Source organism: Neomonachus schauinslandi, chromosome 6 (assembly GCF_002201575.2).
Source record: "Neomonachus schauinslandi chromosome 6, ASM220157v2, whole genome shotgun sequence".
Taxonomy (NCBI): domain Eukaryota; kingdom Metazoa; phylum Chordata; class Mammalia; order Carnivora; family Phocidae; genus Neomonachus; species Neomonachus schauinslandi.
The window spans coordinates 88,148,982-88,170,736 of record NC_058408.1 but is presented as its reverse complement, the minus strand read 5'-3'; the positions used below and the strand labels follow the sequence as shown (position 1 = coordinate 88,170,736).

At 40.0% G+C, this 21,755-nt stretch overlaps 1 protein-coding gene across 1 annotated transcript in view; it reads right to left on the bottom strand.

The window, feature by feature from the left end:
• BICC1 (BicC family RNA binding protein 1) overlaps positions 1-5,788 on the bottom strand; it is a 301,301-nt gene extending 295,513 nt beyond the window's left edge. The window contains exon 1 of the mRNA XM_044916472.1: positions 5,599-5,788. Coding sequence (XP_044772407.1) covers positions 5,599-5,788 — 190 coding nt within the window. The remainder of the gene's footprint in view (positions 1-5,598) is intronic.
• Positions 5,789-21,755: the final 15,967 nt, after the last annotated feature.

The following is a 21,755-nucleotide window of genomic DNA, read 5'->3' as shown; positions in this document are numbered from 1 at the left end:
TCGTTTTACCCTTACAGGACCTTAGAAGAGTCAAAGTTAAGAACCCAATCCAGGCCAGTCTGACAGCAGCTTCTGAGCTCTTTACTGCCAAGCTACACAATCTCTGGTGGACTTTTTCATTGTTTATAAAGCAATCTTAACCTTCACTTCTGCTCTCAGACTCAACCACAATTGTCCTAACTTTCTGATTGGAGAAAGGCTTCTAAAAAATAAATCATTCCTTCCCCTAAACAAAAGGGATTCACATGTAGTTTAAAAAAAAAAAAAAAAAAAAAAAAACCTGGCAAGCATTTGCTCTCTAGTGTTTTGAAATCTTTATCTATCACATGGCACACAGCTACTGCTACGCTAACATCCACTAAGCACCCCGTGCCTGGCACTGGGCTAAGCATTTCACATGCATCGTCTCATTCAGGGCTCACAACATCCCCATTTTACAAGTGAGCAAACAGAACACGTAAGCCTGGGCACAGACTTTGAAAAAAGTCTCTTTCTAGACACCAAGGAATCACAAGTTCAAAGCAACATAAAACTAGAAAGGACACTGATTTTGCTACTAGTCTTTAGTAAAAATATCAGAAGTGATTGGCTCAGGACCCTTCAAAGAATGAAAAATACTCAAGGCAAGGACAACTAACAAGGGTGTAAAGCCCTCTCATCCTGAGCAAAATCTAAAATTCCACACTCATGTCTAATATAGCTTTACTCAATATATACTCAACCACCTTTACAAGAAGCTAGTATGCTCATCAGTGTGTGAGCTGCCAGGAAGGCCAATAATCTTTAAATAGCTATGAATATTTATTTATCATAAGACCATTTTTTTTTGAGTGACAAACTAAAGATTCTGTATTTTTTTTAATATGTTATGTTAATCACCATGCATTACATCATACTATAAGACCATTTAATTCATTTTCCAGTATACTTGATTTTCATTTGCAATATAAGAATGTGCGTTTTATGAACTATGGTTTATAATTAATATAGTTATTACTCATTTATTCAGCACTTCCTATATGGCCAGCACTGTGATGCTTAATATACATCATTTTTGTTTTAATCATCACAAGCACCTCAGGATGCAAGAACTATTAATACTCCCTTTTATTTATTTGTTGATTGACTGATGGGGGGGCGGGCAGAGGGGCAGAGAGAATCCCAAGCAGGCTCCACACCCAGCATGGGGCCCACTGCAGGGCTCAATCTGACAACCCTGAGATCATGACTTGAGCCGAAATCAAGAGACAGATGCTTAAGTGACTGAGCCACCCAGGCGCCCCAACATCCACTTTCAGAAAGCGGGCCACAGGCGATGAATTTTCCCAAGCTCCCTATTAGAAGATAGCATCAAGATTCGAATCCACATCTGGCCCAGAGCCCTGTGATTTTAACCACTAAGCTTCATAAAGTTATTTATTTCTTCCTATTATATTAGCCTTAATCGAACATTAGCTAGAAAACTATATCAAGCTTATTTATCTTCACTTTCAGTACTCCCCGTTTGTGCTTTATATTTCTCCCATAAAACATCTAAAACATAAGACCATCTTCACTAAAGATTCACTTCACTCGCTGAATTAAAGTGATAACATAATCACTGTTCTTACTTTTAATCAATGATGTGTTGATAACCTATTTTAGTGGCTACTTCTGCTACTCAAGCAAGAAAAAGTAAATGATCCTCGTTGTGCCTATCATTGTAAAAATGCAACACGGTTTTCAAAGTCTTTAACAGCAATATCCTAAAAGCCCACCAGATGTCAACCTTAGTTCATAAAAATAGGCCATTTCCCACCTTGTAACACTTCCTTCTATGATGAAACAAGGGATTCAGAACTTTGAAAATGCCTATGCTTTTATTTTTAATTTTATTATGTTATGTTAATCACCATACATTACATCATTAGTTTTTGATGTAGTGTTCCATGATTCATTGTCTGCGTATAACACCCAGTGCTCCATTCAATACATGCCCTCTTTAATACCCATCCCCCCACCCCCCTCCCCTCTAGAACCCTCAGTTTGTTTCTCAGAGTCCATAGTCTCTCATGGTTCGTCTCCCCTCCAATTTCCCCCCTTCTAAATTGTATGTAGGCATGCACGTATGTTTTTTAACTTAAGAAGAAAAGTGTAACAGTAAGATGTAAAACATACAAAAAGAGAGTGAGAGAAAGAAAGAAAAAATATAAATATACAAATTCCATGTTTGCCTCTCAAGGTCTCTAGCAAATACCAAGACTATTTCTGACTCTTCTGACCTATTTATTTCCTACTTTCCACCAGACTTTCTTCTATACCATTCTTCTCCTCCTCTTTGCATACCATAAGTCACATTTAATTGAATTAAATGAATCAATACTATTATCTCACATGAGGCATGAAATCTAAATTTTGAAAATCAGTATTAAATAAATTAAAAACAATTTTTCTTTATGTTAAACAGTGCTGTCCATGGTATCCATTCCAAGGTTGACCATAAACTTCAATAAACTTGAAAATAATTCCCATTTATAAAATCATTGACTAATAAAATTGATCTTCATTTAGACAAAAATGTCAGATATTCTGCAAGGCTGAAAGAGAAGAGAAGAGAAGAGCAGAGCAGAGAAGAGAAGAGAAGAGAAAAACTAGCCAATTTTTCCCTACATTTTCAGCCTGGTGGTTTTTATGTATACAAATTCTTTTGGGATTCATTGATCATCCGAGAATGGTATTTCATTTCTTTGATCAGTGCCCTACTGCCCATATTTTAACCTCGCTGAATTTTTGGTCCATTGCGTAGAAGAAATTCTCTACTAATAAAAATGCAACCGATTAAAGATTAACTTACCCCCAGGACAGTCTCTCTAGAAACAAATTCCAAGCATTATAATCACTAATTTGCACTATGTAGACTTAAAGACAGATAATCTTATTTATCCTGATTTAAACTGGAAATCTGCATATATTTTAAGGCAATTATGAAAAGAAAAATGGCAAACCAGATTCACATAATCAGAAATCCAACCAGGCAAATACTTTACTTACTTGGCACTTTTCAAAGGAAAAAGTTTTACACCCTAGAATATCTAACAATATTAGAATATTTGTTGACTTATCAAACTTCCTATCTTGGACTCTATTTTACTTCCACAGTATGAAATTGCAAAATTTTTTCGTTCTCCAAATATTTAGGTATACACTATATGTCAGAAATTGTAATGGGCACTGGAAATCTTTTGAATCCATGCTGTAATATTTATTAATAATAAAAACATCTAAAATATATATTAGGCTCTTATTTGTCAAACAGTGTTTTAGCTTAGCAGGCATTATATCTTTTAATTCTCACAAAACCCTAAGAGAAATACTATTATCAGTCCCATTTAGAGATGGCCAAACTGAGACAGAGAGAGGCCCAGGAACTGTCCCAAGGTCTGTGGGATATGAATCTAGGTCTGAGTGATTCCAGTGCCCACTCTCACTATAATCCCCTGGTTTAAAACAATGAGACACAGGATTATTTTTGGTTCAGAAAATCAGTCTCACTCCTTCAAACACAGCAGTTCTACATAATTTGACACTAGGAAGCAGGTATCACAAAATGCCTTGGTACACTGTGCCCCACGTTCTATTGCCAAACGTATTCAAAATTTACTTTCTCAGAAGGCATAATTCACTTATTGGTGATTTCTGGAAAGTTAATCAAAGCCCTATATTCAATCATTAAAGAATTCTTTGGGGCTGAAATGTAAATATTTCATTATACATAGATTCTTGAAGAAACATTAGCTCTGTTAGGACTTCCTGTGAAAGAAACTTTAAGCAATTTTAAACCACCTCATGTCAGAGTAGCTAAGGGGACAGCCTTCAAATTTAAGAAATGCATCACCCATATTTCATTTTATTCTAAATGAAAATTAATTCAAAAAAGAAATCCACTTCCAAAGGTCAGAGGGCTGCCTAGAAACTAACATCGCTGTCACTATCTATGTGTCCACAAATGGAACAGGTAAGGAAGACACAGTATTATTAGAAAATCCACCTTTCACATCAGCCCAAACTCATGTAGGGAACAATCTCACAATATTTTTCTGAATAAACTTAGTATTTTGTTTTAGAATCAGAAACTAGGCAAAAAGAACCATGGAACAAATTAAACTAAAATGGATTACTGAAATACAACTTTAATTCCCAAATCCACTATAATTTAATTTCTAAATCCACTATACGATATTCTTATTTGAATAGTTTATCACAGAAGTAACTCTCCTAGAAAATTATATAATTTAAGAGGAAAAAAGAGAGAAAGAGAGACATGACAAGCACTAGGGATGTTTATCAATAAAAATAAGCAACAAGGGAGATGAGTTTATAGCTCATCCAAAAACACCAGCCAAACACTCCTATTTGTTTCTACCAAGTTATTGTCTTGGAAAACATGTTGTTCTCTCTTTAAATAACCTGCCTAATTGTCTTGAAAAGCCACTGCATTTCCAGGGAGGGCTAAATAGCTCCCATGTTGTAATGCATTGACTAATAAAGTCAAAGTTATGCATAAAGATACAAGAAAGTTGCAAAGCTCCAATCCTCTAGATATAAGGACACTAGCTACTGAATGAATCCACCATACACCCTTAGTCAAATTAATGCCTGGTCCTCTACAGTATTTTAAGAATGACAGTCATTCAAACTATCATATTTTTCTGGATGAGGGAAATGACCACACTGGTGACTTACAGGTAGGCCAATAATTAACATTTTTAAGGAAGGCCAAAATGACCTTGAACATTTTAGCGTTCACTCTGAGAACTCCAATCCTCCCATTAAAACTCGGAATTTGCCTCCAGTCCTAAAGCTGTTGGGCCTGGGAAAGTCCCAGAGAAACTACGGAATTAAAAAAAAGAAAGAAAAAACAATCGTATAAGACAGACACTCATAGTACAGGAAGATTTTTATGAACTGAGTGTAACTCAAGATGTGTTCTATAAGCCTGTCAGGAGATGAACACAGAGTGTCCTCTAACCCAGCAGCATTGCCCTGACACAGTCCCCACGCTCTGCCCGTTTACCCCCATCCAGGCCCCTTTTACTCCAGAGTGGAGGGTGGGGGGCGGGAACTCCTATCTTAAGCCCTGACATCTGCAGTGTTTCCCAAAAGCGAGACAAGGCCCCTCCGCTGGAGGAGATGGATACTGACATGAGTAGAAACAGGGACAGAGAGCTAGAATTCAAGGCTATCAGGGAGTGGGGATAGAGTCACGCAGACTCTGTGAGGTCCCAGTGGGTCCTGAGGGTCCCGGTGTCCGCACTAAAGTTGGCATCTCCGAAGTATCCAAGAACACAACCGGGGCGCGCCGGTACAAACTCGGCCTTTGGCTTTTCTGAAGCGGGTCAAGTTATCACAAGGTTCCCGGTGCCTGGAGACATGAGAGGCGTGGAAGGGTGGAGAGTCCCGAGAGGTCTCCACTCCTTGGGTGTCCTGCGGCTTCGCGGGGGAGGGGACCGGGGAACTAAGTCGGCTATGGGCTGGAGTGGGGAGCTGGGCGCGGGGCGGGGATGTCCGGGAAGAAGTGCGGACTCAGTCCAGGAGTCCGAAAACGCGGGGGATGCCTACCTTGTAACATGGCCTCAAGTTTCTTCCTGTCCACGCGGAAGCGCTCCTCGCTCCACTCGGGGCTATGCAGGGGCGCCCCGGCGACCAGGTCGTCCTCGGAGCCGGGCATGGGCGAGTCAGTGCTGCGTTCGCTGTTGGAGCCCGGGTCCGACTGCGCCGTCAGGTAGCCGGGCTCGCCCTGGGCGGCCATGGTGGGCGCGCGGCGCTCGGGCTCCGGCTCCGACTGCGGCCGCCGCTCTGCCTGCGCCGCCGCCTCCGCTCGCCGGCCGGGCTCGACTGGCTCCCCGCGCCGCGGCGCTAGCTCGTCCCTCGGCCGCCGCCGACGCCGCCGCCACGGTGCCCCCGGCGCATCCCAGCCCCGAGAGCCGCCCGCCGCCCCGAGTCCCGGCCCGGATGCCGGGCCAGGGACTGCGCCTCCCCCTGCCAGCAACGCCCGCGCGGAATGAGCGCGGCGCGCCGCCCGCGCCTCCATCCGCAGGGCTCCGGCGCCCCCTCCCCGCCCGCCGCCCCTGCCGCCGCGCGCTCATTGGCCCCGCCGGCCCACGGGGAGCCACGGCGGGCGGGCGCGCGGGCGGGCCGCCCCTGGCTCTCGGACACACTCGCGCGCGCACACTCACCACGTACACACTACCACTTTTCTGCACTTACTCGTACAAACCTTATCCCGCACGTACACTTTCATGGTTTTTCAAACACAGACACTTACCAAGTTTAAGCACACTTTCTGAACGCACACCAAATGCACACGTAATTCCCCTTCTATTTATACACACACACTACACCCTCTAACTCACAGCCCCCGTCGGTCCCACAAGTTTGAAACAAGAGGAGGGAGAAAGGAGAAGACTAGCGGAAGAAACAATGTCCATCTCTTGCAGACATCATTGTGGTCATTGCTTTCACGCAGTTCATTCCTCCGCTAAAGTTCAAACCCAGATCACTGCTCTTATCACAGCAAAGTGGTCAGCTGCACAAGAAGTGGACAAGAGGCTTACTCTTTACTCTGAGGAAAGGGATTGTTTTCTTGAATGAAGTGAGGAGGGAGTCATTTTCTATGTGATTCTCAAGGAATTGATTCAGCTGATTTAAAAGGGGGGAGGGCAGGGTGGCGAAGAAAAGAGCCTCTAAGATGGAAATGGTGGTTAGCTGAATCCAGTTGGCATCTAGGCAGCCTGTTTCGTCAGGGGACCCAGGGCTCTTCTCTGTTTTCAAGGTCAGTCTCATAGAGGAAGACCAGCAAATGGTCTATGGTCCTATGATCCTAACTGCCTAGGCCAGGCGACCCACCGCCACTTGTAAACTTAGACTTGATGCACCAGGGAAGAAGAAACTTGCTTGCACCAGGCATGCCCTTGGCACTCCCATTTTTGCGTTCACACTGATTCATCCCTGTTTGTTTTGTGACCAAAAGCACAATTTTTTTTTTTACTCTTTTGGGGGTGGGGGTTGGAATGGGAAAACAGTTTGTTACTGTGCCACAGAGGGAGGCTTACTGGCTTACACAAGGGGCAAGTTATACTTAGGGTCAATAGAAACTCATATAGGTTCAGTTGCCTAGTTAAAAAGAATGGTGCCATGTACTGTGGTGTCCTGACAGATGAGGTAACTAAGACTCTGGGAAGTCAAGTGACATGACTAAGTTCACATAGCATCAGATAATGGAGCCAAGAATCAAACCCAGGTCCATGTACCTGGCACATAATTTCCACAAAACCCTACCTTACTGAGTGGAAAACCTTCCTGCTCAGAGTCACCTGCTGAAAAACTGGGAGCAGATAACAGCTTAACTGCTTGCTTGACTGCCATGTGTTCCTTCTCTAACTTATTAATTACTGTGCAAAGCTCTAACTTAAACACCAAAACAGGTTATCAAGGAGGTTTCCATCAGGGATGTTTGCCATCTTTTTCTGCCAAGAACTATTTGGGGGGGAATCTGAGATGTGCTGGATAGTGTGTTAGGCCCAAAGAAGAGTTATCAAAAACAAACACCATCCCTAGGCTCCTGGAGCTGACATTCTAGTGAGAAAGATAGAATGTTGATCTAAATAAATAAATCATTCAGAAAAATATAAAATTGCACCTATATTAAGCATTACAAATAAGAGACTCAAGATAGGAAAAAATCTGTAATGGAGTAATTAGATTCAATCAGAGAGGTCAGTGGAGGCTTCTCAGAGAAAATGACTCTGGGGCTGAATAGAAGTTTGAGAAGAATTTAACTGGGCAAGAAAGAGGAGAGTGAGACTCCCTCCTCACTTCATTCAAGAAAACAATCCCTTTCCTCAGAGTAAAGAGTAAGCCTCTTCTCCACTTCTTGTGCAGCTGACCACTTTGCTGTGATAAGAGGAGTGATCTGGGTTTGAACTTTAGCGGAGGAATGAACTGCATGAAAGCAATGACCACAAAGATATCTGCATTCCCTACAAATGACTATTTGATCGTCCTAACATCCCTGAAGATAGATATTATAATTATCCTTGTTTTCCAGTTGAGGAAACGGGCACAGGAAGGTAAAATAAATTACCCAAATTTACACAACTCAGTAAATTATAAAATCAGGATTTGAACACAGGAAGTCCCCCTTGAAAATTAGACTTAGCCGCTAAGCTATATTGGCTCTCAATAGGATCAGCATAAGCAAAGATCCTGTGGTGGGAGGAGGCAGTGTACATTCCTTCAGTGGAGAACCAAAAAGGAAATCAGCAAAGCTGGTAAAAGAAAGTAAAGAATGAGATGATGCCGGCTGAGGGAAGAGAGGTAAGGAATAGAGTATGTAAGCCCTGTAGGCCAAGTTAAGGAGTTTTTGTCTTTATCCTTAGAACAGAAAGAAGCCATGGAGAGGCTTTAAGTAAAAGATAATGTACTTAGATTTGCATTTTAAAAAATGACAATGGCTATAGTATGGAGAATAGATTGAGGGACAAGGATAGAAGTACACCAATTAAGAGACTATCCAGGAAGTTTAGATAATAGATACTGGTAGCTTACCTAGAGTGGTGAAGATTGAGAAATGTGAGAGGATTTGAGAAATGTTGTGATTGCAAATGTCACCAACTAGATTGGTGATGAATTGGATATGCGGTGATGGACAGAGAAATGTCAAGAATGACTCTAGAGTTTTGGCCAACATAACTGGAGAAAGATAGGTACCATTAGCTAAAATAGAAACACTGGAAGAGGATTGACTTCACTGGAATAAAGATGAATTTGAACTGGGCATATTGAGTTTAAGGTGCCATTAAGACCCTAAAAAGATATGTAATATAAGCAATTGGATGTATGGGTCCGGAGTTCAGAAAAGAGATCTTGACTGGAGACAAAAACATGTTACTTATTTGTTTGTAGGCAGTAATTAGCCATATACATGGGTAAACTGTTTAGGGAAAGAGAAGAGAATTAGAAGAAGGGAGAACCAAGGAAAGAGCCTTTCACAAATTCTTCTAAATTAAATAAAATGCTTGAAGAGTATAAACATATTCAGAGGAGCAGTGGAGGCTTTGAGGGGGGCAGTGGTGAAAAGGTGCTTTAGGAGAACATTAACAGATAATGATAAACTTTTAAAAATTAAGAAGTACCAATATAAGCATGTCATTTAGAGGTATGGAGGTAAAAATAGAATCAAACTAAAAATGTTGGGGGGCACCTGGGTGGCTCAGTCATTAAGCATCTGCCTTCAGCTCAGGTCATGATTCCAGGGTCCTGGGATCGAGCCCCGCATTGGGCTCCCTGCTCTGTGGGAAGCCTGCTTCTCCCTCTCCCACTCCCTCTGCTTGTGTTCCCTCTCTCACTATTATAGGGCTTTGCAAGCATGAACAGAGTAGACTCCAAGACACAAACAGAAGCAAAACTGTTCATCCAAAGATGAACAGATAGGTGTAAATGTATGTCACTTTGTAGATTTCATTTCTAGAACTCAAGGGAATTGTCACCTGATGGCTTTTATTTTCCCAAAAGAGTAAAAGTCCAAATTACCTGCTGAGAATGTGGGTGAAGGAGAGCTGCTAAAGGTTGAGGAAAGTAGAGATTTTCATGTTTGTTTGTTTACAGAGTTTTTAAAATAGCCTTTTGCTTCTGTAAAAGAATGAATTGGTACTGTTGAGAGTCCAGATGATGTTGGTAGTCACAAATTTATAATAGGATCTACCTGCTTGTCCTGACTTTATCCACCAGTGCTAAGCTTCTTGGGTGCAGGTACAGAGAAAACACAGCAGCCAAATGGACGAAACACCAGGAGCTAAAAGGCGAGAGAGCAGTGACTGATGGAAAATAATTTCCAATGTAGAAGTTTACAGTCAGTAAAAATATCAATCATACATGACAAATTCATTCTTAGGTATGAGATCTCTCAAAAGAGATTATTTTCCTTGTATTATTTCTGAGTAAGCTACTGAAGATCATGTGTCACCAAAGCAAGGGAGTAAATCAAGATGAAGAGAAAAACATGAAACATAGGAAACGAGATCCAGCACATGAGGCAAAGAGGGTCCTCAGGGTAATAGTGAAAGGAGATCTCAAATTGGAGTAGGTCATGATGGTTGTGATGCAAAGACAGAGACATCTGACAGAGATGATGTTTTTAAACATTACATGGGGCTTTCTCTCCAATCTAGGACTATCTGATGATATGTGGGTAATATAAACTATTAGAAGTAGAAGGAACCTAAGGTTCATTGATGCTGGTAGTTTTCACATTTCAAACAATAGAAACCATCTTTCAAATAAACTCTAATGCAAAAAGCCCTTACAGAAAACTAACAACAGAGTTGTTCAAGTTGAGGGAGGACAGGATTCTCGCTACCTCAAACTTTTTCTTCCATAATCTCAGGATTCTAAAGGTTCAGAAAACTATCTCTCTCGGGACGCCTGGGTGGCTCAGTCGGTTAAGCGGCTGCCTTCGGCCCAGGTCATGATCCCAGGGTCCTGGGATCGAGTCCCACATCAGGCCCCTTGCTCAGCAGGGAACCTGCTTCTCCCTCTCTCTCCGTCTGCTTGTGCTCTCTCTGTCAAATAAATAAAATCTTAAAAAAAAAAAAAAACTATCTCTCTCTGTCACTCTGTCTCTCTCCCCCAACACACACACATTTATACTTAGGAACAAATGAAGCATATAGATCCAAACTGACTTACCCAAGTTCCACAACTCAAAGCATCAAGTCATGTTCAGGCTTTTATTGCTTTCCCACCAAAAGAGGAGGGGTTTTGTGTTTTCCAGAAGTCAAGACCAGAGGATATCTAGTTGTCAGAAGGCATCCTACCATTCTTTCACTATTTCAATAATATAGATTTCTGATTAAAAATATTCTGAAAAATAAAAATTTTAATTGAGGTTTCAATACTCCAATGCTAAAAATAATAGAGAAAACATGGGTCATTGAAAAGAAAATAGAAGAATAGAATGAATCGAAATAGAAGAAGAAAGTTAAGCAGCAGGCAGAAGAATAGAAGGAAATGAACTTTCCCAGGCATTTACCTGAATTCTAACATTGCCCAACACTCAACTTTGCCAAAAAAAAAAAAAGCTGGCAGTACTATGTTGAAACTACCACCCATGGAGATATTTAAGCCCCGGCCTCACAGCTCCTACAGTTGTCCAAGTTCCAAGGCACATGTTAATTGTGCTTTTGATCTACAAGACCAATATTTTACCTTGTCATCCAAGATACCTGGACTAACACTCACCTGTAAATTTATTCCCATGACCCCCTGGGACTGAGGAAAATGGAGTGTTTTGCAAAAGACAAAAGAATAAGCATGTGCAACATTGTATCTTCCTGCATTTTTTTTTCTGATGGGCTGAATGAAAGTCTGCTGGCAATGTGACTTTTAGATCCAGCCAGAAATGAAGCCTACAAAGCCATAAAAGCATCCAACCTCAGGGATGTGAGAACTGGCTCTGCTTCCAACACTACACTCAGTTACAAGGTAAATTCCACCCATGCCACCTATATGCTGAAACTCACCATCAAATGAGAAGAAAAAGATGCCAGAAATGAAGGTCAATGGAGCATTGAAAGTGACCCTTCCTGGGCAGCTTATGTGGCAAGAAGGGTTCATAGCAGGGAAAGACTGGAATATCAAAGGAAGGACCAGGCTGCTAAATCTGCAGAAATGTCAGTGGGCAAGTACATGGCACACACTCCATCACACCCTCAACCTCCTCTCATGGCTGCCATTACTGATTGAACACAGCCCCTTCCACTCCAGCTCAGGAAATGCTTCTCAATGAGCAGTCTGACGAGCCAAGACAAATAATTTGGAGCTGGCTCTCAATATGAAATTTCATTGCTATGTTGGATTCAGTGCTGTGGTTAAGGGATTGGAAGACAGTCATTCAGTTGGACACCAGCTGTTGATCCCTCTTTCAGGGGAGATGAGCCTAAGAGCAAAGAAAATAAATACCCTACTCATTATTTGTCAGCTATCCCTTGGGGGTCCCTATGTTTTTGTACAGCAAAACTGAAGGGGAATCAACTTGAATCTACTTCAGATTCAGAATGTAGTAGTGAAAAAAAAAGGGGGGGGGGGGCGCCTGGGTGGCTCAGTTGGTTAAGCGACTGCCTTCGGCTCAGGTCACGATCCTGGAGTCCCTGGATCGAGTCCTGCATCGGGCTCCCTGCTCAGCAAGGAACCTGCTTCTCCCTCTGACCCTCCCCCCTCTCATGTGCTCTCTCTCTCTCGTTCTCTCTGTCTCAAATTAAAAAAAAAAAAAGACAAGCAGAATGTAGTAGTGAGCTATGACCATGTAGAACTATCAGTATGTACCTGCTCATGGCCCTAAACTGGACTTTAAGAGACTTGGGCTTTAATCCTCATTATTTTGCTAATTCTGTAACTTCAGGCAAGTCTCTTAATTTTTCTGGGCCTAATTTCTTCATCTGTGAAAACTGGGAACAGACAGAATTGGATTATACGAATTTTCAGGTTCCTCTTAACTCTAAATTTCCATGACTCAAAGGAAGTGTTCACTTATTACTCAGTTCAGGAAATTTTTAGTTTGGAAAGTTTCTTTCAAAGAAGAATGAATAGAATCAAAGGACTGGAGGATTGTCAAATTTAATTTGGTAGAAACAGTAGCTCATAAAGATATAGGTTAATCAAAGTCAGTGTCACAAACAGGTGAAGAATACAGACACTGAAATCAGATCCCCTGGGTTCCAAGCCAACATAGACACTTATTACTTTTATGACCTGTGTATTAGTTATCTCTTGCCACGTAACTGGTTACTCTAAAATTAACAGTTTAAAACAATAAACATTATCTTGGATTTCTGTGGATCAGGAATCCAAATATAAATTATTTGGGTACCTCTGGTTCAAAATCTCTCACAATACTACAATCAGGGTGTCAGCTGCATTTGTGGTCTCATTCAAAGGCTCAATAGAGGATGATCCACTTTCAAGTCATTCACATGGCTGTTAGCAGGATCCAGTTCCTCAAGCGCTATTGGGCAAAGGACCTCAGTTCTGCAACTGGCTGGGGGTCTCCCTCAATTCCTTCCACATGGGCCTCTCGTAGGGCAACATACAACATGGCAGCTGGCTTCCATCACAATGAACAAGCAAGAAAGCAAGAGAGAGAGCATGCCCAAACCAGTCTTTTTGTAGGCTAATCTCAGAAGTGATGTACCATCACATTTTCCACACTCTATTCATTAGAAGCAAGTCACTAGGTCCAGCCCACATATGAGGGGAAGGGCCTATACAAGGACATGATTATCAGAAGGGAGGGATCATTAGTGCCATTTTACAAGCTGCCTACTCCAACCTGGGACCAACTATTTTAACATTCCACATCCATTATCCTTTATTTAAAATGGCCATAAAGTAGCTACATCCAAAGATTGTTGTAAAGATTATGAACATGTTATAAAGCATTTAATTCAGTCAGTATCTGGAATGTAGTAAGCACTCAATAAATAATGGATATTTTTTAATAATTGTTTTGTGCATAACTAGAGAAATTGACAAATCTCCTTGAGGAGGGAAGACATAGTCATACACCCGAAAAAGATAAATAAAGGAAGATTGAGGTGGAGTTAGAAGTGTATTTTCTGAAACTCCTTTAATCCTCCCCCTCCCAAAACACTCCAGACATAACAACTAGTTAGCAAAATCAAAAACCCACCAAGAATGTACACAAGAAAAATAGATGACTACATATCTTCACAAACCCCAGAATAGAGGCTAGTATCAGGGGATACTAGGGGACAGTATCAGAAGAACTCCAAAACTTCCATCAAGTACTCCTTAGAAAGCACAAAAAGCTAATCTGAAACTAGCTTAGACTAGGTGGGAGCCCTGCAAGATCAATGTGTAGGTGAGGGCAGAGGGATAGCTGGTGCTAAAGCAGTCTGGACCCTGTGAACTCTCAAACTCAGAAACCAAAGCTCTCTCCCAAGTCAAATTCCTATATTGAGTAGAAACTCCTGGAAATAGGATCAAATTAAGTAGGACAGAAAAATAGTGGTCAAGGAAAAAGTAGTTCAGGATTTAAGTAAAGAAGGAACCAGAAGAGGCAAACCTTAAAATTATGGGGTCATATATTTTTATTTTTATTTATTTGTTTGTTTGTTTTTTAAGATTTTATTTATTTATTTGACAGAGAGAGCAAGAGAGCATAAGCAGGGAGAGCAGTAGAAGGAGAGGGAGAAGCAGGCTCCCTTCCAAGCAGGGAGACCAATGCAGGGCTCGATCCCATGACCCAAGCTGAAGGCAGACACTTAACCATTTGAGCCACCCAGGTGCCCCAAGGGGTCATATACTTTTATCTCTTTGCTAAAGAGATATACTTTCACTTAAAAGTGAGCAACAGAAATGGATTGAGGTTGAATTATGAAAAGAAAAAGAAAGAAAGAAGTCAAATAATGTAGGAGATATCCCTAGAGAGCGTGAAAATAGGCCAGAAAGACATGCACTCCAATTTAAAATTTCAGAACAAGCAAAAAGAAATGTTTTAAATAATAGAAGCTATAAAAGAAGAAATAACTCAGAATTTAAAAAAAAACTTTACTATGAATGGCAAAAGGGAAGATTTGAGAAAGAGGATAAAGAACTCAGGAAAGAATTAAACAAGTTTAAATTAAGAAATTAACATTACATTAGAAGAAATTAAGGTACAAACAAACATGGTGAAAAATAACTGAAGAGATATAGAAAATGGAAGTATTTTAAGGCAAAATGAAATTTTTTAAAATATTTTTAAAGGAGGGACGCCTGGGGAGCCTGGGTGGCTCAGTCAGTTAAGCGGCTGCCTTCGGCTCAGGTCATGATCCTGGGGTCCTGGGATCGAGCCCCATGTCCAGCTCCCTGCTCAGTGGAGGGCCTGCTTCTCCCTCTCCCTCTGCCTGCCACTCTGCCTACTTGTGCTCTCTATCTGTCTGTCAAATAAATAAATAAAATCTTTAAAAAAAAAAAAAAAAAGAGGGACGCCTGGGTGGCTCAGTCGTTAGGCTTAGGTGTTTGCCTTTGGCTCAGGTCATGGTCTCAGGTCCCTGGATCAAGCACTGCATTGGGCTCCCTGCTCAGCGGGAAGCCTGCTTCTCCCTCTCCCACTCTACCTGCTTGTGTTCCCTCTCTCTCTGTCAAATAAATAAAATCTTTAAAAATAAATATTTTTAAAAGAAATTTTAGAGAAAGTGATAGAGATGGAATATAAAGAGGAGGTACTTCTATATAATAGGAGTCTCTGAAGAAGAAAATCAAAACAATGGGACAGAACAAACATTAAAATCTGTAATTTAAGAAACGTTTCATGAAATAAAGGATGACATAAATCATATTTTAAGGAAATTTCTTGAACCTAGAAAAATCAACCTGAAGTAGCTAACTCGGAAACACATTCTAGTGAAAGGTATTAGGTTTTAAGTAAAAAGAAAAAATCATTTGGACTACCAGACACAATGAACAAGTCATTTATAAGGAAAAAAAATATGATTGTCATTGGTCTTTCCAACAGCAACACACTTTATGCCACGAGACAATGGAATAACATATTTAAAGTATTCAAGAAGAGAAAAGTTAAGGTATTCCAGGAAAAAAAACAGGGAAACTCTCACATGAGGGATTTAAATCCAGCTAACCTTGTTTGCTAGTATAAAAAGGCTACAGATAAACTGTTATGAATATACTTAGGAAATACTGATTGCTCCCATGAACCCTTCTTACAGAAGCTTTCAGCACACAAAATGATTTGGGAGATATCCAACATAAGAACTGAACATTAAATATATTTTACCCATAGAGCTAAGTCTAAATGATCTTAGTTATAAAGGAGTTAGTGTAGTATGTAATGCCTGTACATACTGACAATGTAGATACAGTACAATCGCAAGAAAGGAGGAAGAATCAGGAGAGTGTATGAAAAATAGAAAAACCTGAAGAAAAAAAAAGGAAGAAAAAGAAAGGGAACAAATCACTAACAAGACCATACACAATCATCACTCTCATGCTTGCAGGCATTAATTAAGTTAGGAAAGTCATTTTTCTTTAGCAGAAATCACTGATAAGAATGCAAGAATTGTTCTAATACTTTTACCTTCCAATAGCTCTGTATTCTGCATTATGAAAAAGAAATTTTAGATTAAAAAAATTTCAGAAGGAAGAAATTTCTATGGTCTTTCTTAAAGTGTAGGCCAGGCCATCTATATTAGAATCACTTGGTGTTCTTATTAAAAAATGCAAATTTATAGAACTTTTCCCAAACCAACTGATTCTGAATCTCACGGTGGGAGTTGGAGGGAGAGTGCTTGAAAATCTACATATTAACATGTTTTCCAGAAGGCTCAGAAGTCATTTGAAAATCACTATTCCAAATTCTTACTCCAACAAAACATAATCTCTATGTCCAGGAATAATCCCTTCCTCTAAAGCTAGGTCTTGTTAGCTGGAGCTCAAATTACAATGGACTATACCTGAAATATGTCTTTCACTGAAGTAATAAAGTATCCAATTACATATTCCTTTTTTTAATAAAAAGAGAATTTAAACCCTTTGATGATATTTTTCCCCTTAAAAATCACGAGGAAAACTCCCAGACCCATCCTTCAATTCATGATCAAATACGTTGTTCAAAAATCCAAACTACCCAGGGGTGCCTGGGTGGCTCAGTCGGTTAAGCATCTGCCTTCAGCTCACGTCATGATCTCAAGGTCCTGGGATAAAGTCCTGCATCCAGCTCCCTGCTCAGTGGAGAGTCTGCTTCTCCCTCTCCCACTCCCCCCTTCTTGTGTTCCCTCTCCCTCTGCCTGCTGCTCCCCCTGCTTGTGCTCTCTCTCTCTCTCTGTCAAATAAATAAATAAAATCTTTAAAAAAATCCAAACTACCAAAACTCCACGTATTTGTGACTGAATTCCTCCCTCAAATATGCTTCACTTGCTGCCATATTTTCACTCCAAGCTAAATTCTACCATTAGTTATACAGCTAAATATTCTCTGATTATGACACATACTTTGTGAAGACAAATGGAGTCTGCAATTCCTATATTAAAATTGCTTTTGTACAGTATAATTTGCATTTTATAAGGCCAAAGGAAAAATGGCTGAAATAACATTCAAAGGGAACATGTGATTAACTAAACTGAAAATGAAATAGTGTATTATAAAAGTTCAAGGTCAGATATAAAAAGTTTAGCCTACCTTTGGCTAATTTTTTCAATGCCAACAAATTTAGTACAGAAATTTCTCAAACAATTGAAAAAACTTGCTCTTCTTGGCAAAGATTTTTATATTTCTGAATTCTTTCTTCTTCCTTTTGGCTCTTATACCACTGTGGTTTTGTTCTTACTATTTCACTGGTATAGTATCTCTGACATTTCCACATACAATATCTGATGCACAAAGTAAAAAGAAGAATCGATGAAGGCTATTCACCTATGTTCACTATCTACTTGAAATCTACTACTTCCTCAGTGGATACTTTCTTAAGCATCCCCATCCCAAAGACAGAATTGACCATTCCTCTAATGTCTTCATGGCACCATCTATCTGATTGTATCATGGTATCCTGCTAAATTAGTTACTGTGTACATAGCCATCTTCCTCTATTAGATCACAAGTCCCTTGAGTGCAGGGTCTGTCTCTTTATCTTTATATCCCCACCACTTAACAAAGTAGACACACTGAAGGCATTAAATAAAGTGAATGAATTAATGTTCTACTTTCCAATAAAACTGAATAAAAAGTAAAAAAGATAAAATAACCAAGAGTTCTGCTCAAGCACAAAGTAACCAATAGGTTACTTATTTCTCAAGTGGCTGGCTGTGTTCATGGACTTTTTAAAAAATATTTTATTTATTTATTTTAGAAAGAGAGAGTGTGCACAGCTGCACCCAAGCAGATGAGGCACAGAGGGAGAAGGAGTGGGAGAGAATTTCAAGCAGACTCCCCACTGAGCGGGGAGCTCAACACAAGGCTTGACCCTGAGATCATGACCCCAGCAGAAATCAAGAGTCTGGTGCCCAACCGACTGAGCCACACAGGCACCCTTGTTTCCATGGACTTTAAAAGGAGAGCTACTTCAAGGAAGGAATTAAATAACACAAGTAGAAAAAGAGAAATATCCTTTTGGTATATGCAGCCTATTTGCACTTTATGGCCACTTACTACCAGCTAAATGCTGGTTTTAAATATATGTGGTAGACTGCAGAGTTGGGTTAAGTCTTCAAATTCCCAAGTCAAATAATGCAAACTTTCCCCCCAATTTATTTAAAAACAATAAATAACTGATTGAGCCTGGGTGGCTCAGTCAGTTAAGCATCTGCCTTCAGCTCAGGTCATGATCACAGGTCCTAGATGGAGCCCCACATTGAGCTCCCTGCTCAGTGGGGAGTCTGCGTCTCCCTCTCCTGCTCCCCCTGGCTCCTGCTCTCTCCCTTTCTCTCTCTCTGTTAAATAAATGAATAAAATCTTTTTAAAAATAAAAATAAAAAAATAAATTGATAAATAATTTCTTCACTAAGTTTTTCTATCAAAAATGTTTTTAAAATAATTTTGGAAACTACTGCTATTGGTTTATTGACAAATCAGACTTACTTCTTAAGCACAGATTAGTAGAGAACTCTATTGCCATGAACTTATGTTTACTTAGTTAGACAACTTGTCTGTTTTATAGTTTTCTTTGGTTGTACTTACAAATAACTCATAACCAGAGAAACAAGAATGTCCAGATCTGCTTTAGCACCCTGTAACTACAAAATGGGAATCACATTTACATCCAAGCACTCTCTGTGCTGGATTAACCTATTTTCTCTCAGCTACAAACCCACCTTTTTCTATTCTACTCCAGGAAGCTGGGACCTGGGGTCTCCAAATGCCATTCTCTTTTGAGAGAGCATTTCCTGTTAGATTTTGCAAATGGAAACAACAGAGGGAGAGGAGAAGCCTGGAGGAGGAAGAAGGGATTTGCTCCTTCCCTTGTTCCCCTAAATCCTGTCATTGTTACCCCAGCAATGTCCTTTTGCCCTAGCAGCAAAGTATAGTTCCAGTTTTGAGCTTCTTCCATCACTGCTGGAACCAGCCTCATACTCAGAGGTACCACCAGGAAGTGGAGGCACCCGCTCTGTGGAAGTCTTAGTCCCAGCATCTCAGGGACCCTCCAACCTTGCAGGTTTGCTAATCTAATTCTTCCCTCTGTTCCCCCAGCCACAGGGGTCACAGTTGCTATCTGCAAGTATTTACATGTTTTACTTTAACGTTCCCTTTTTGCTTAAATCTGATACTGTTAATCAATCTTCTTTATTAAATGCTCTGTTAAAAATAATTACTGTGCTTTTTGTTTTCTTGACTGGGCTCTGATGCTTTGTTTGATTGTGGTTGTGAACGTATATGTATATTTTATACATAAGGAAACAAGGATATCTGGTCTCCCTCCAGCAGATTGTGATGTAAATAGGGGTCACATTTATAAATAAGCACTTTCTCCCCTGCTAAGGACGTTTGCAGACTTTATTTGGATGTTTACAGTAACTGGATGCTTCCAGAGCCACCAGTAATTTTTTACTTTCTGGGTCCTATACATAAATAGGAAATGCCAAAACTTCCAAACAGTGACATGGAAACATGTCTATGCCATATACTGTTAGGTTTAAAAAACAGCTTTAACAATCATATTTATGGTATTATGTTATAAGTACATGCTATGGGGAGCTTGTGAAGACGGCAGAGTTGAAGGACCCTAAGCTCACCCTGTCCAACGTTTAAGACTAGATATCACTCACATCTAAGTAAATAAAGCAGAGAGCAATTGGAACACTGGCAGAACAAATTCCACAACTAAAAATCGAGAAGACAAAAGAAAAATGAAGTATATCTTCATGAAGTATAAATATAAATATACTTCATGAAGTATAAAATGAAGTATAAAAATAAGTCAAGAGAAATACAAAATAAAAGAATGTAAAACACTATATTAAATATCTGAAATGTGGAGGGGAGAGGAGTAAAAAGTGAGTTCCAAATTAAGCGACCATCAGCTTATTATAGACTTTTTTTTTAAAGATTTTATTTTTTATTTATTTGAGAGAGAGAATGAGAGAGAGAGAGCACATGAGAGGGGGGAGGGTCAGAGGGAGAAGCAGACCCCCTGCTGAGCAAGGAGCCCGATATGGGACTCGATCCCAGGACTCCAGGATCATGACCTGAGCCGAAGGCAGTCGCTTAACCAACTGAGCCACCCAGGAGCCCTATTATAGACTTTTTATGCAGAAGATGTTGTATATAAACTGAATGGTAACCACAAATAAAAAAACAGTAATAGATATGCAAAAAATAGAGTAGGAATCCAAGTATATCCCTAAAGAAAACTAACAAACCATGAAAGAGTGAAACAGAAGAAAGTATCAGAGAAAAGCTACAAAAACAACCACAAAACAAGTAACAAAATGGCAATAAATACATATCTATCACAAATTACTTTGAGTGGGGGTGCTGGGTGGCTCAGTCATTAAGTGTCTGCTTTTGGCTCAGGTCATGATCCCAGGGTCCTGGGATGGAGCCCTGCATCAGGCTCTCTGCTCAGCGGGAAGCCAGCTTCTCCCTCTCCCACTCCCCCTACTTGTGTTCCCTCTCTTGCTGTGTCTCTCTGTCAAATAAATAAATAAAATCTTTAAAAAAAACTTACTTTGAGTGTAAATAGACTAAATGCTCCAATCAAAAGACATAGGGTGACAGAATGGATAAAAAAAAAATAAGACACATCTATAGGATGTCTACAAGAGAATCATGCCAGACCTGAAGACACCTGCAGATTGAAAGTGAGGGGATGGACAAACATTTATCATGCAAATGAATGTCAAAAGAAAGCCAGCGTAGCAATACTTATTTTGGACAAAATAAACTTTATAACAAAGTCCATAAAAAGAGACAAGAATGAAGGGGGGAAATCAGAGGGGGAAATGAACCACGAGAGATTATGGACTCTGGAAAACAAACTGAGGGCTCTAGAGGGGAGAGGGGTGGGAGGATGGGTTAGCCTGGTGATGGGTATTAAAGAGGGCACGTTCTGCATGGAGCACTGGGTGTCATACGCAAACAATGAATCATGGAACACTACATCAAAAACTAATGATGTAATGTATGGTGATTAACATAACATAATAATAAAAAAAATCATAAAATAAATAAATAAACAAAATTAACTAAATAAAAGATACTGACTTCAAAAAAAAAAGAGAGAGAGACATGGAAGAACACTATATAAAAATAAAGGAGACAATCCAACAAAAAGATATAACAATCATAAATATTTATGGACCTAACATGGGAACACCCAAATACATAACACATTTAATAACAAACATAAAGGGACTAATAATAGTAAAACAATAATAGTAGGGGACTTTAACACCCCACTTACATTAATAGATCATCTAAAAAAAATCAACAAGGGAAAAATGGCTTTGAATGACACACTGGATCAGATGGACTTAACAGATATATTCAGAACACTCCATCCTAAAACAGCAGAATACACATTCTTTTCAAGTGTACATGGAACATTCTTCAGAATATTAGGCCACAAAACAAGCCTCAACAAATTCAAAGAGACTGAAGTCATACCAGGCAACTTTTCTGACCATAACCCTATGAAACTAGAAATCAACCACAAGAAAAAATCTGGAAAGACCACAGATACATGCAGGTTAAATAACATGCTACTAAAC